Source organism: Thamnophis sirtalis, unplaced genomic scaffold (genome assembly GCF_051295495.1).
Source record: "Thamnophis sirtalis isolate CommonGarterSnake01/CBP01778 unplaced genomic scaffold, rThaSir2_p1.2 scaffold_9, whole genome shotgun sequence".
NCBI lineage: Eukaryota > Metazoa > Chordata > Lepidosauria > Squamata > Natricidae > Thamnophis > Thamnophis sirtalis.
Genome location: NW_028261389.1, coordinates 34,881,778 through 34,896,765, shown reverse-complemented (window position 1 = coordinate 34,896,765; position 14,988 = coordinate 34,881,778). Strand labels below are relative to the sequence as shown.

General features: G+C 35.7%; 1 protein-coding gene across 2 annotated transcripts in view; it reads left to right on the top strand.

Moving 5' to 3' along the window:
- SCYL2 (SCY1 like pseudokinase 2) overlaps positions 1–14,988 on the top strand; it is a 34,157-nt gene that overhangs the window by 5,698 nt on the left and 13,471 nt on the right. Inside the window, exons 3-13 of one of the 2 annotated variants that reach the window (XM_014064722.2) lie at positions 1,886–2,043; positions 2,650–2,794; positions 3,459–3,608; positions 7,345–7,566; positions 9,641–9,757; positions 10,162–10,287; positions 10,568–10,744; positions 11,098–11,109; positions 11,250–11,372; positions 12,106–12,219; positions 12,915–13,047. In XM_014064722.2, coding sequence (XP_013920197.1) covers positions 1,886–2,043; positions 2,650–2,794; positions 3,459–3,608; positions 7,345–7,566; positions 9,641–9,757; positions 10,162–10,287; positions 10,568–10,744; positions 11,098–11,109; positions 11,250–11,372; positions 12,106–12,219; positions 12,915–13,047 — 1,477 coding nt within the window. The remainder of the gene's footprint in view (positions 1–1,885; positions 2,044–2,649; positions 2,795–3,458; positions 3,609–7,344; positions 7,567–9,640; positions 9,758–10,161; positions 10,288–10,567; positions 10,745–11,097; positions 11,110–11,249; positions 11,373–12,105; positions 12,220–12,914; positions 13,048–14,988) is intronic. The other variant, XM_014064723.2, reaches the window with a different exon arrangement.

The window sequence follows — 14,988 nt, the reverse complement described above, 5'->3', positions numbered from 1 at the left end:
TTGATAGATTTATAAATAAGATACTTCATGTCACAAGTAATTTTTAATTAGTAATTATTTTGTTCTAGCTCTACCCTTTTAAAAAAAAATATTCACAGCCATGTCTCACTTCTCTTTGAGAGTAGGATTTCTTAAATATCAAATCATCTCTTTAGATAAATATTTTTTAAAATGTGCAGGTTTTCAGGATGGAGCACAACGTCAAACCAAGAGTGAAAATTATATCCTAAAAATATTTAGCAACATCATTTTTTGGATATACTGATAATCAAATTTTTATCATTTATTTTCTTATTTGCTGATTTTTAAAAGTGACAGAATGGTTAGTTCTTAAGCATGCTAATCTTTGGGCAGTTTTTTACGCTTGTAATATATTTGTATTATCTTGTATTTTCTAATCTGTCTCACACTTATTTCTTATCAATGTAGTTAGGCCATTCCTAAATTCCTGCTTCCTCAACAGAGGGTTTTTAGTTATATTTATGTAGTTGGTATATGCTGCTCCGTTGAAGTACTGTTTGTTATTGCTAATGGAAGACGGGAATTAGGTTGGGATATATTGGTTGGAATTGTTTGGGAGAAATGGCATTCAGTAACTATGACAAAGAACCAGCAATATGTAATTCCACAGCCAAGCTAAAAATTCACTAATTTATATTTTGTCTCTGTGATTAAGAGTTTTTGTAGTGACTACTATGATTCTATTGTGTATCTCATGTCCTAATAAACGTGTGGTATGTGGCCAAAGAAATCTAAAATGAAGAGATCTAGACTCAGTAAATATTTCTGGGATAAAATATGTTAAATATTACCAGGAAAAGTATATTGAAACATGCTATCTCTTTGTATATGTGTATTTATTTACATACTGAACTCTTTCCAGTCCTTTATTGAAAAGCATACTTTCTGCCCCCCTCCCTCCTATCCACTGTCTCTTTAATACTTGACCACCTCCATGAAATTCCTGCACATTGTAATTGATGTGCTAAGTAGAGTATTGTTTTATGGTGGCTATTGATGTTGGTGCCATTGTTTGCTTCTGTGGCCAAATGATTTTGTGATTCAAGAATGGAAGTAGTTTATCAGAAAATTGTTCTATTGTACTTACTGTGTTCCAGTAATTCCAGTGAATTTTTCAGCACCACTATGTAATAGAGTTAAAAAACTACTTTTAATAAACTGTTTCTGTCACATGAAAAGAGAATATGACAGAATCAGGTGCCTGAACATAAAGCTTATTTTTTACATAAGACATAGCTTGAAAATTCTGAATAGATATAGTAGTTTAAGTGTGATTTATATATAGGTTGTCCTCAACTTACAGCCATTCATTTAATAACCATTCAAAGTTACAACAGTGCTGAAAAAGATTACTTATGACTGGTTCTTGTACTTATAAACTGTCGCAGAATTCCTGTGGTCACATGATCAAAATTTGGGCAGTTGACAATCAACATGTGTATACTAGTTACAGCATCCCAGGATCACATCATTACCATTTGTGACCTTCCTAACCAACTTCCAACAAGCAAAGTCAATGGCAAGTGCTAGATCTGCTTAACATGATTCACTTAACAACTGCATAATTCACTTAAAAACCTGCATTGTTTTGATTAACTGTGGCAAAAGAAATTATAAAATTGGGCATGACTCATAATATGTGTCTTGCTTAGCAACAGATGTTCCAGTCCCAATTGTGGTTGTAAGTTGAAGACCACCGGTACAAGATGGCAATTCTCTAACAGTGGTGAAATGACTTGTTTTCAATTAAAAGACATCAAGTAGAATTATTTTAAAATAAAATATTAAATATGTAGTTTTCTTTAGTAAGATATACATAACATATAAATGGTTCATTAATTACACTTGTATACCTTATGTTTAGGAAGTGGCAGTCTTTGTATTTGATAAAAAACTTATGGATAAATATCAGAAATTTGAGAAGGATCAAATTATTGATTGCTTAAAACGTGGAGTTCAGCAGTTGACAAGACTTCGACATCCTCGGCTGCTAACTGTGCAGCATCCACTAGAAGAATCCCGGTAAAAAATTCTGATGCTAAAATAATAATAGATTCAAAGTCAAAACAGTCTAATTATTGGATTCTGATGAATTTTGAAAATTGATCACCAAAGTGCAGTATAGAATATAGAATTGTAAAAAAATGAATTCTTTTTCAAATACTTACATAGAGTTTTAAATAAAGCAAGGATTTACAACTTATACCCATATTTTAAATACTTTTCAAATATTTTATACCCTGGGTATAATGGGTGATGAAATATATGCATTTAATTCAGTTTGCATTTTATGAATGCAAGAGATTCTTATAAGGAAAAATCAAAGGGATCTATTTAAAATATTCAGAAATTTCATTTCATTTTCTTTTCCCCCCAGTAATTCTGAGAAGCTTTAAAGGATTTTAACTGGTGTTGATTCTTGCAAAATAATGGTGATTTGTGTAGTTGGGATTTTGGTACTTGCCGTTAAGATTACAAATTGAAATATATTCACTTATCATAATGCTGTGAATTTTCCAGATGCCAGTGTGCTATACAACCTATAAACTACCTGCATTAGTATACCTATCTGTTTTTAAAAATTGAATGTTTTGAGTGTTTAGTAAAACTATCCTTGTTTTCTTTTAGAGATTGTCTAGCATTTTGTACAGAACCAGTTAGTGCAAGTTTGGCTAATATATTGGGTAACTGGGAGAATCTTCCTTCACCCTTACCATCTGACATCAAAGAATATAACTTGTATGATGTGGAAACGAAATATGGCTTACTTCAGGTATACATTGACTTATAACTTTATTATTTATAACTGTAGTCCATTCAAAATTTTGTGTGTTTATAAATGGGTAAATGTATTATAATTTTACCAGACTTGAAGACAAGAGGACCATTATATGACTAAAGATATGAAAGTAAACATATTTGAAGAAAAGGATATTGCAACATTTTGGATACTGTGTTCTATTTTTGAACACCTTTTACATTATTTTCCTTCGACAGAAAGAAAACAATAAAAGTAGTGTTTACAATAAAAATTATAATAAATTTGTATATCAATTCCTTGCATGTTGTAAAATAATCTGCAAGTGAATTCACACATTTTAGATAATTAAAAACTTCAGTCCTTGGCTGCTTTTGGTTCTTAATCTGGAACTCCTCAACAGATTATCTTGTTCAGATATATTGGTCATGTGAATCCTACTCTCTGTGTTCTAGAATAGTTGTTCTTGTGTAAATTGTGCAAAAAAATTCTCATGCATAAGAAGGGCTTAAAGACCTAATTACAATTGATTGGATAAGCAAGTATGTTTTGCTGACTTACATTGTGTGGAGTATTGAGATGGTGGTTGCAAGCAAAAATATAATCCATCATAATAAGTAAGTTTCAGGAAATTGGGGAAAAAAGACATCACAAAAATATAATTTGTCCTTCCCAACAGGTTTCAGAAGGCTTGTCATTTCTACACAGCAGTGTGAAAATGGTCCATGGCAACCTTACTCCTGAAAACATAATTTTGAATAAAAGCGGTGCATGGAAAATTATGGGATTTGACTTCTGCATTCAATCAATAAATCCATCTGAACAAGAGGTAATAAATTGTTTAATGTGTTATTTTTCTTAAATAAAGCCCAGCTGAAAAAACTAAGAGTCTAATACTTAGCTGATTTTAAAGTTTTAAAAGTTTACAATGAGTCAATACATGATACCGTATTTTTGGAGTATAAGACGCATCGGAGTAGAAGACGCACCAAGATTTTGAAGAGGCAAATTTTTTAAAAAAAAGTTTTTGCACTCTGCAGACCTCCGAAAAATGGTCCGTTTTTCATGAAAATGGGCCCAGGATTTCCCCCCCAAAAAAGGGCATTAATAGTCTTTAGGAGGCTTGTAGAGTGCTCCTGGGGGACAGGGGGGGCAAAAACAAGCAAGAAATGGCCAATGTTCCCTCTAAGCTGTGCGGCTGTGCACGTGGCAACAAAACACGCCTTCCACAATAATAGGAGAGGAGAGCCAGCCTGGAGACAGCAATCAGTTCTAGGTCCACAAGGCATAAAGTAGTTGAGCGAAGGGGTGTGGGGGTTGGGAAAAGGCATGGGTCGGCTCCCAGCAGCGGCTGCTCGGATTTGCCATTTGTGAGAGAGGGAGCGTGTGTATCCCTCCTTCCTTCAGCCCAACACTCGTGCTGGCATCCTGGGCAGACGAGAAGGACTGCAGAGGGTCTCCTCGAGTCTAGGGCAGCGAGTCATTCGATGGGAAAGTTGCCTCTTGGAAGGAATGACCTGGCTTGGCTCCCGCTTCGTCTCTCCTGCCTCTTCACTTCTCCGTTCGGTCGTTGGGTGGTAGATTGAAAGCGGGAGCCAAGCCGGGTCATTCCTTCCAAGAGGCAAGTTTCCCATCGAATGACTCGCTGCCCTAGACTCAAGGACACCCTCTGCAGTCCGTCTCGTCTGGCCGGGGTGCCAGTGAGAGTGTTGGGCTGAAGGAAGGAGGGATACACACGCGAGAGAGAGAGAAAGAGAGAGAGAGAGTGTGTGTTGGTTAGTGGGCAGACTTAGCACTTTGTTAAGTTTGTTTCTCTCTATGTTGTGTATATACATATCTCCATGGATGCAATTGTGCAAGCATTTTTTTCCTCTTTAAAAGAATTTTTGGATTTCTCCTCACCAAACCTTTAAGACTGAAAGAGTTAGAGTTGAAATATGAAGAGATTGTCAATTGCCATACTGTTAGATTGATAGGCAATTATGGACTATCTTGATTATATCCTCCTTAGAAAGAATATGCTACTGTATGGTTGATAAAAAGATCAAACTTCATTCCATGGAAACCCAACAAAGTTCATAGGGATGGTTTCTTTCTACGATGGGCTTCTTGGGTCAACAGTGAATATCAGTTATCAAAAATGTAGGTAGAAAATTAAGCAGACAATAGGCAATTACAAAAAGGGAACCCAACTTTTTGAATTCTGTTTCTTTGCACTTAGTGACATAAATAGACTAATGTTCTGAAAACCTGACCTAAATTACTATATATTTTAAATAGCTGTAAAGCTATGCTGAAGTTGCTCTCAAGGTATTGTGATAAATTCAATCAAAAGAAGGGAATTCTTGATGAACTTAAGGAGAAATGAGAGTATTGTATAGTAAATGGACAAATAAAATTACCAATCAAAGAGAATATTTGCACCTCAGGGTTGAAATGAGATGTTCTCTCTTACTCTTTCTTCTTCCTCTCTTCTCTCTGTATGTCTCTCATCCTCTTTCTCTTTGTCTCTCTTCTCTTTCTCCTTATTTTCCATTCTTCCTTCACGTTCTCTCTCCTTCTCCCTTCTCTCTCCTCTTTGTCTCTTTCTGTCTCTCTCATCCTTTCTCTTTGTCTCTCTTATCTTTCTCTCCTTTTCCATTCTTCTGTCACTTTCTCTCTCCTCCCTTCTCTCTGCTCTTTGTCTCTTTCTGTTTCTCTCACCCTTTCTCTTTTCACTCTCCTTCTTTCCCACTCTTCCGTCACTTTCTCTCTCCTTCTCTGTCTCTTTCTGTCTCTCTTCCCTCTTTTTTCTTCCTCTCTCCCACTCTTTTATCACTTTCTCTCTACCACCCAACCTGTCCCCATACTTATCTTCGACTGATCATGTTTGCAATAATTTACCTTTTCTAAATAGGCGCAGTTCCCTTACCAGATCCCTCGCTCACTCAAATACACACAAACACACACACACGCACGCACGCATGCACAAAACCATTTTTCTCCATTCCAATTTGGATCCTATAAATCAATTGCTTTGTGAAACATCTGTGAAAAAAATTCAGGTGCTCAGACATGAAAACACTATACTTTTCCGCGCACACTGAAAAAAAATTAGAGGGAACATTGGTAATGGCCCGTTTTTTGCAAAAACGAGCCAGTTTTTTGTCAAAATTTTTTGGCATGCATAGCCTTTAGGAGGCTTGCAAAGTGTTCTGGAGGGCTGGGGGAGCAAAATTGAGCAAACAAACAGCCCGCTTTTTGCTCATTTCTGCCCTCCCTAGCCCCCAGGAGCACTTTGCAAGCCTCCTAAAGGCTATGCACAGCCATTTTGGTGAAGGGGCGGGGTTTCAGGAGGCATAAAATGCTGTATTCAGTGTATAAGATGCACCCAGATTTTCAGCCTCTTTTTTGAGGGAAAAAGGTGCGTCTTATACTCTGAAAAATATGGTAGTTTCTTTACTTTCCCAGATAGACAAACACATGATATTATCATAGATGAAAATTTTGTATAAGATTTGTGGTTTGTACTTTTTAGTACAAATTAAGATTTTATGGATTTTGAAGAGATTATGGAGGACAGGCTAGTGAATTATTTATTTATTTATTTTATATTATTTATATAGTCCCCAACTCCCAAAAGTGACTTTGATAGTCTATAAAATAAAAACGCAAAACCCTACTGCACACAATTGCCTAGTGCCCAAGAATAAACAATAGCCTCAGTCACAATCAGTAGTAACGACTCATCTATACAAAAATGCATGGGGAAACAGCCAGGTTTTCATTAGTTGGTGAAAGGCTAAGAGGGTTGGGGTCCAACAAGATGACAGATATTCACCACTATTGCAAGATGGCATTGTTTGATAGGAGCATGGGGCATATCTGTCTACTAGATCTGGTGAGTCAAAAAAAAAAAAATAGAAAACAGTCCTACAGATTGCCTGTCATGTGCCATGGAGGTTTTATAGATAATGACAGCCTTTTGCCAGCTCATAGAACACTGGTATCATAGTAATAACAGGAAATACCAAACACTACACCGTACCACTACATCCATGAGGCATGAGTCACTATAAGCAGGGTCTTCGAATCCAGAAATGGCCACAATTGATGTACAAGGCAAACCTGTGCTAATGCCCCCCTGGCCATGACTGTCACCTGTTCTTCAAGCAGGACCTGAGAGTCCCAAGAGGATTCCCAAATGCACCCCCATACAGAATTAAGGATGGAAAATCCCCAGAGGAAAAGGGCCTTAAAATCCACACCAACTTGCTCTTGCCATGGTTGAAGCTTATTCTCCCTTGTCCATTAGGTATCTAACAACCCTAAAATTAAGTAGGATGCTATATTTTTAATATCTGCTATATGTTCTTATGAAGAAAAGTTTTGCTTTTTTCACGTAATATTAAAAATGTGCATCAAAAAATTAAATGAATTTCAATTAAAATGGCAATATATCTATTAAAAACATAGATAAGTAGTTAAGGTAGTACTTTTGAATGTTAATATTTCTTGGCTAGAGTAAATTTGATTTAAATTTTATTGTTTCAAAATATATGACCTCACTACATTTCTTATTGCAGCCCAAATTCTCTTCTAAAGAATGGGATCCAAATTTACCATCTTTATGTCTTCCAAATCCTCAATATTTGGCACCAGAATACATCCTTTCAGTAAGCTGTGAAACAGCTAGTGACATGTATTCTTTAGGGGCAATTATATTTGCTATATTTAATAATGGGAAGCCAATTTTTGAGGTGAACAAACAAGATATATATAAAAGCTTCAGCAGACAGCTGGATCAGGTACATTTAAATCTATTAATATGTATTTTCAAATATAGGTAGTCCTCAATTTATGACTAGTTGCTTACCAACTTTTTGAAGTTGCAACAGACTCTCCAAAAGTTACTTATAACCTGGTTTCAAAGTTATGATTGCTGCAGCACCCTTGCCATTGTTTGCCCTTATGGCTGAATGCAGGGATGGTGCAGAATTCATCCACCCTGCTGGATCCTTGCAGCCACTCATTCACCCAAGGAAAATCAGGCTGGCTGTAAGTGGATGCAAGTCAACTGGAGTTTGCAAGCTATCACTAGCGATCTTCCCACTCAGCAAGCAAGAGGAGATCAGCTGTCTGGTGCTTGACAGCTTCCTTCCCACTCAAGGACTTTCAGGACTCAACATGCTTCACAGCCCAGCAATACTCATCTTTCTGTTTTTTCAGCTTCTGAGAGTGGCACCTAGGCTAATATAGGATCAGCTTTCTTACGGACAGCCTCCTGGCAAAACAGGTGTTATTCTTGCAAATCTGTAGGGATTTCCCTTTTTAAGGAGGCTCCATAAATTCCACAAAAAAATGAATGTCCTTAAAAAGTGGAGCCTCCTTAAAACAAAACTCTATTGTGAGAATAGAATCTGTTGCAAAATAGCATAAGAGTTTGCCACAAGTCTGGGGTTATAAGAAACTGATGCTATATTGGGCCAGGTGTCTCTTTCTGAAGATACAAAAAAACAAAAAGGTAAGTTGGGCACTGGTGAGCAAGCAAGAGTCCTGCATGTCCTTGGGTGGGATTTCCCATTGTTCAATTGAGGTTTCCAAGCTCTGGATGAATTGATCTCCCCTTGCATGTTGAAGATTGCAAACGCTATTCAGCCTGATCTCCATGTCCTTGCTGGGTGGGAAGGCAGCTGGAGGCTTGCAAGTTCCAGCTGGAGGCTTGCAAGTTCCAGCTAGCATGATTTCCATTACATGCTGGGTGGGAAGAAGGGTGAAGGATTGTGGGAACCCCATGGGATGAGAAGCTGAACATGGGTTGCTTCAGGGGGGTTGAGTAACCATGGGAGGTACAGGACAGATGATTCTGGGCCTGCATAGGCCTCCCAGAACCTCCTCCACCTGAGGCACCATGTGCTCCATTTAACAACCTTCAGCTTTGTTTAATAGCTGCATCAGGGAGACAAGGGTGTGGGATGGCTAAATTCAGATTCAGATTCAGATTTATTTATTTATAGGCCGCCCTTTTCCCTGAGGGGACTCAGGGCGGCTTACAATAAAAAAAGGAAGGGGAGTGTAGGACAATACCAAAAAGAAATGTGCACAAAGTAAATTAGACAATAAAACTCAACATTCACTCAGCATTCGGGAGGGGCGAAAATAAGATTATCCCCAGGCCTGACGGGCTAGCCAGTTCTTGAGGGCTGTGCGGAAGGCCTGGACGGTGGTGAGGGTACGAATCTCCACGGGGAGATTGTTCCATAGTGTCGGAGCCGCAACAGAGAAGGCTCTCCTCCGAGTAGTCGCCAGTCGGCACTGACTGGCAGATGGAATACGGAGGAGGCCAACTCTATGCGATCTGATGGGACGCAGGGAGGTAAATGAGGCTCTTTTGCTTAAAGATCACTGACATGCAACCATAATGGGCAGGCTCCATTATGGTTGTATCTCAAGGACTACCTGTATTGATTTATAATGTCTGGTTTCAGATACTAGATTTGATTTGTGAGCATGAAAATGTATATTGTTTATGCTGAGATTCTAAACCGAAAGATTTTTATATAATATCTGGTTTCCCTGAAAATAAGACCTCCCCAGATAATGAGCCCAATTGGGATTTTGAGCATGTGGTAAAATAAGTCCTCCCCCAAAAATAAGCCCTCCGCGAAAATATTGCAACACAGCAGCAGCCATGAGGTGACCACGCTCGCTGCCTCCTGCACCTCAAAAATAATAAGACCTCCCCGAAAACAAGGCCAAGTGCTTATTTCAGGGGTCAAAAGAAAATAAGACCCTGTCTTATTTTCAGGGAAACACGGTACACATATTATAGGCAGGAATTTTTTGTTGTTGTTAATGATGAATGGCATGTGTTCTGTACAGCTTAGCCGGTTGAATTCCAGTAATCTTCAGAACATCCCAGACGATGTCCGTGAGCATGTGAAACTGTTGTTAAATGTCACTCCTGCAGTCAGACCAGATGCAGACCAAATGACTAAAGTGAGTAAATAGAAATAACTGCAGAACGTAAGTCTTCAATTGGCAATGAATATAGCGTTTAAAAATGTTTTGTTAAAATACCCTGGTTTGTGGGAGGTTGGACTGTCAGTGATTATTATTCTCTTATTAACAGAGCCAATGCTCAGTAATTCCCTGGATATTTTTTTTGGCAGAATATCTTTTTAGAGACTATCTGTAGTTGCCTAAAAAATAAGTGATACTTACGAAATACATCAAGAAAAATGTCTATTTGATGTTCGATTTTTATCTTTATTTTTTTTTTCATTTATTTGTTATTAAATTGTATGCTGTCTACTCCCAGACACTCCCAGACACTTTAATATTCATTGAATAACCTGTTAATCTTAATTAAAATGAAATGCTATTTCTTATCTTTTTTTTAGATACCATTCTTCGATGATGTTGGTGCAGTGACATTACAGTACTTTGATTCTTTATTCCAAAGGGATAATCTTCAAAAATCACAGTTTTTCAAAGGACTGCCAAAAGTTTTACCAAAACTACCTAAGGTTAGCAACTTCCAAATATCTTAATGAATGCCTGCACAATGCTGTATATTGTAAATGAAATATGCATTGTAATGACTTCTTTTGGGGAAATATACATTGTAACGATTTCCTTTTGGATTGATAAATGTTGCTGATTTCACATGTTTTACAAAAGAGAGTTATAGGATGCACCAGTTATAAAATTATTTTTGAAAATGCTGCATTTTTATTTGTAATATTTAAGGTTAATTATAAAAATCTTCTTATGTCTTTGAAAAGTAAGGTATCTATTTTCTTTCAGCGTGTTATAGTGCAAAGAATTTTGCCTTGCTTAACATCTGAATTTGTAAATCCAGACATGGTACCTTTTGTTCTGCCTAATGTTCTGCTCATTGCGGAGGAATGTACCAAAGAAGAATACATTAAACTAATTCTACCTGACCTCAGCCCTGTCTTTAGACAACAGGAACCAATCCAGGTACATTTGTATCTTAAACATTATTATTGTTACCTATTATTTAACTTGTTGTATTTCCCATTAAATAGTGACAAAAACATGTGCCTTAAAGTCAGATTACACTGACATGCTGAAAAGAAAAGATAGAATTGTACCTTCATAAAATGTTTTCAGTCTGTAAAGTTCCAGCCATAGTTTATTTCAGAATCCTAGATGGAATTCCCTGGAATAGATTTCTGCCAGGTGAGCAGACTTAGTTTCTAGGTCTAGCATATTACGTTTTGTGGATTTACTGCATTCTGCTACACATTCCAATAAGTACATACTTGTAATTTCTATTTTAAAATTGGTGTTCTTGTTTTCCATGCTTCCAGGCTAGCAACATGGTAAGTGAATATATTTGCTATATATACTGACATTTGAATACAGATTGGTACCAAATGTTACACTAAAAGTTATTCTGAAATATTAGTCTGATTAATAAAATAAGGGAAAGTAATGTTTTAAAATTTGCATTTCATAACAGATTCTCTTAATATTTCTTCAAAAAATGGATCTACTGCTAACCAAAACACCTTCAGATGAAATAAAGAACAGTGTTCTGCCAATGGTTTATAGAGCCTTAGAAGCACCATCAATTCAAATACAGGTCTGACAACCATATATTTTGTTCAACTTTTGTTATAATTGAAATGTATTTGGGATCTTTGAAAGAGGCTGTTATCCGATCTTTATTTCTTGTATTTCTATCAGTCTTTAGAATAAGGTCTTAAAAAGCAGTAAAAATATTTAAAAAGCAGTATGATAATTTTTTAATTTTTGCATTTTTTAAATTTTGGAATATCACTTTTTCTTACAATATTGACTGTATGAACTGATTGTTTTTCAGGTCAAAAGGAAGGATGAACAAATAAATATTCTTTTCTCTAGAAGTGTGTAAAATGTTTCGAGGTTGAAAAGTTCTGATCCTAAATGTATCATTCCGACTTTCAAATGCTCTCTGTTCTAGTTTCACAACAGCATTTCAAAGTCAGAGCATACCGTTCCAACTTTACTGGTAGTATTTGGTTTAAAAAGCAAGCCATTTTGAACATTCTAATTAGAATGATCCATTTCAGTATCAGCTTATTTCGGGAATGAATAGAGCTTCTTGTTCCAAACTAAGTTTGCGATTCTGATGAGTGATCCAACCTCAAAATGTTTTACACAATGCTTCCCACACTCCATCCTTCATCCTACCTTTGACCTAGGTATACATTTTGTCTTAAAATATTAATCATTTAGTGTAAACAGAAATTAAAAACAATGACTTGACAATTATTATTTTTTAAAGCTAACCTTATCCAATTTTTATATGTCAATTGTGGTCTTTTTATTTGCAGGAACTCTGTTTAAATATAATTCCCACATTTGCCAACCTTATAGACTATCCCTCAATGAAAAATTCATTGATACCAAGAATTAAAAATGCATGTTTACAAACTTCATCTCTTGCTGTAAGTTTTAATACAGACTTCTTTATAATTGTTTGTATTTTGCTTCTAAGTTTGAACAATGTTACTTGATATTAAATCTAATTTAACATAGATTTGTATTTTTGTAAGTCATCTTGAACCATTAAGGATCTGTATAGCATATGCATTTTGTAAATAAACATTATTATTGTTATTGTTGCTGCTGTTGAAATGGCTGCTAGTTTGATGACAGACTTCACATCTGTTCTCTACCCATCCAATTTTTTTGTTATATTGATACGTTCTTATTTTTTCATTATTTATTTATTCTGTTATTTTACTTTAGTTTGTTTATACCATTTTCATTTCTTCATTTTTATTTTTGTAACCTCCTAGAGCAGTCCCACAATAAGATAATTTAATTAACAAATGAATTTGCCTACTTCCTATTAGGTAAATAGGTAGACTGTCTGACTTTAAAAAAAACCTGCAGAATGTTTACTATATTTTTCATGCAACAAATTGTTAAAATTATATTATCTTTGAAGCTTCCCGTGTAAGAATAAGTTTTCACTGCTTCTGTGTACATAAACCCCCACACTGTTTAAGTCTGGAAAGGAAATATAGGAATTGCATCCCATGTACACAAAGGTTTTAAGTGATTAAATAGCTTGTTTATGAAATTTCAATCACCTTTGTTCATAAAAGTTGAGAGGATTTGTTTATATTTTTATTAGGTTCGTGTAAATTCCTTAGTCTGCTTGGGAAAAATTTTGGAATACTTGGATAAGTGGTTTGTTCTTGATGATATTCTGCCTTTTTTGCAACAAATTCCTTCCAAAGAACCTGCAGTCCTTATGGGAATCTTAGGTAATACAACTTTTTATTTTTTTTGTGTTGTCTACCGTAATACCTCTACAGTACTTTCAGTATACTGATTCAAAAAAAAATGTTTATAATATGGCTCAGAGGTGTATAACATGTTTAGTTTCCCAATATTCTCTTTTTAGTTCAATCTTTGTATCAATATATATTAGCTACCCAGGAACATATTATTATATCTCGTTGAAAAAATAATCAACTTCACCATCTTGTTTCCCATCAAATTAAAGGAAATACAAAACATGTTTATACATTTATAATTGCATGCAACAGTTTTGAAAGCCCTGCTCAAATTTAAGTTTCAGTGAATCCCTAAATGAACAGACATTAACACCAATCTCTGTCTTGTACAGAGCTAAGCATGAAATCTTGCTGCAAATTTGAACACAATTATGTTTATGTGCAGTTGTTTACAAATTCAAAATTATTTTTGTATCTGTCTCACTTTTAAGCTGCATTAGCATAACCAGTCTATCTCCCTCCCACCCACCCACTTTCCAGTTGACCACGATTTAAATCCTACATCAATCAGTACATAAAATCATCTGATGAATTCAGCTGCAGCTAGAAACGTTTGTGTATGTTAATAAAAAGGTCCTCCTGATTTTTTGCCACAATTTTTTGCTTTTTCCATCAGTATTTTGTAATATCTCATTTGGCAGGCAGAAAAACTTTCCAAATTACCTCTAGCCAGCTTTCTATTTCTTCTTACTGGAAGATTTTCCATTCTTTCTTGAAGACATCTACTGGTTCAGGAAGATCTTCTTATATACAATGGATTATTTCCTTGCAGGTTTTCAGTAACATTCCAGTCTTGGAACTGCAAAGTACATGTCAAAGTCTTTTTCTTACTTTTCTGTAAGTTCTTTATGATTGATTGTTACCAGATTCATTTTCTTCACTGATTATAAAACTCCATAGGATTCTAGTACTTTATAGTCTTAGCTATTGGAAAAGATACTTCTCTACATTCTTACTCAAAGATATGGCCAAATACTGTACTTCGGAACTCAGTTTAGTAATAGTTTAAGAGACCAGTCTCTTGCCCAGAAGAATTAGCAAGTTGGGCTCCAGTGTCATTACTGAGATTGGCAAATGTACAATGCAATGAAACAATTCAAAGCCTATGAAATAATCTAAACATACTAAATTACTGAATGCCAGCATCAAATGGGAAGTCCCAATTTTAGCAAATCTGTTTGAACACATAGATCTTTGTTATGTAAGCAAAAGCTCTAGTCAGCTACTCTAGAATTAGCCAAACTTTTCAGTTGTTTATTTATAGTGATCTATGAGTTTCATTTTTCTAGATCTTACCAGCTTCGGAACAGCTCTGGCAGAGATTTTCCTTTGTCTTCCTTGCCTTGACTTCAATAGCTACATGTAGCTTCTGTTTCTGAATAACACTTCTTGCAACTGAAATGGTTAGCAGAAAGTGTTTAGAGATTTTTTTAAATAGATTTTCCCTGCTGTATAAATATAAATTATCTTGATTCTCAAATAGACAGACAGCTGTTGAGAGGAAATCATGGTTGCTGAAAGTAAATAGGACACTCACAACCTGAGAAGTTAAAAGTGTCAGAGTATTCATCTTTACCTAGGTAATTGTAGCAAGTGAGTCACCATCTTTTGGGACCTTATTAACAACTGAAAAATAATATGATTAATTTGGAGGTGTGCCCAATTTCTGTTCTTGTCATATTCACTATAGTATTATTTGATTTTGTAAGCAACTGCAGATAAATAATAAGTATGCACTCATTCTTTTTTTTAACAAAAATAGTTCTTTATGTTATGTATCAGTTTCTATTCTTTTGAAGCATGTAGACTGACTGGGAGGTTTATGGTTTTTTTATGGTTTTTATGGTTTTATTAGTATTTGTAGGCCGCCCTTTTCCCTGAGGGGACTCAGGGCGGCTCACACAAAAC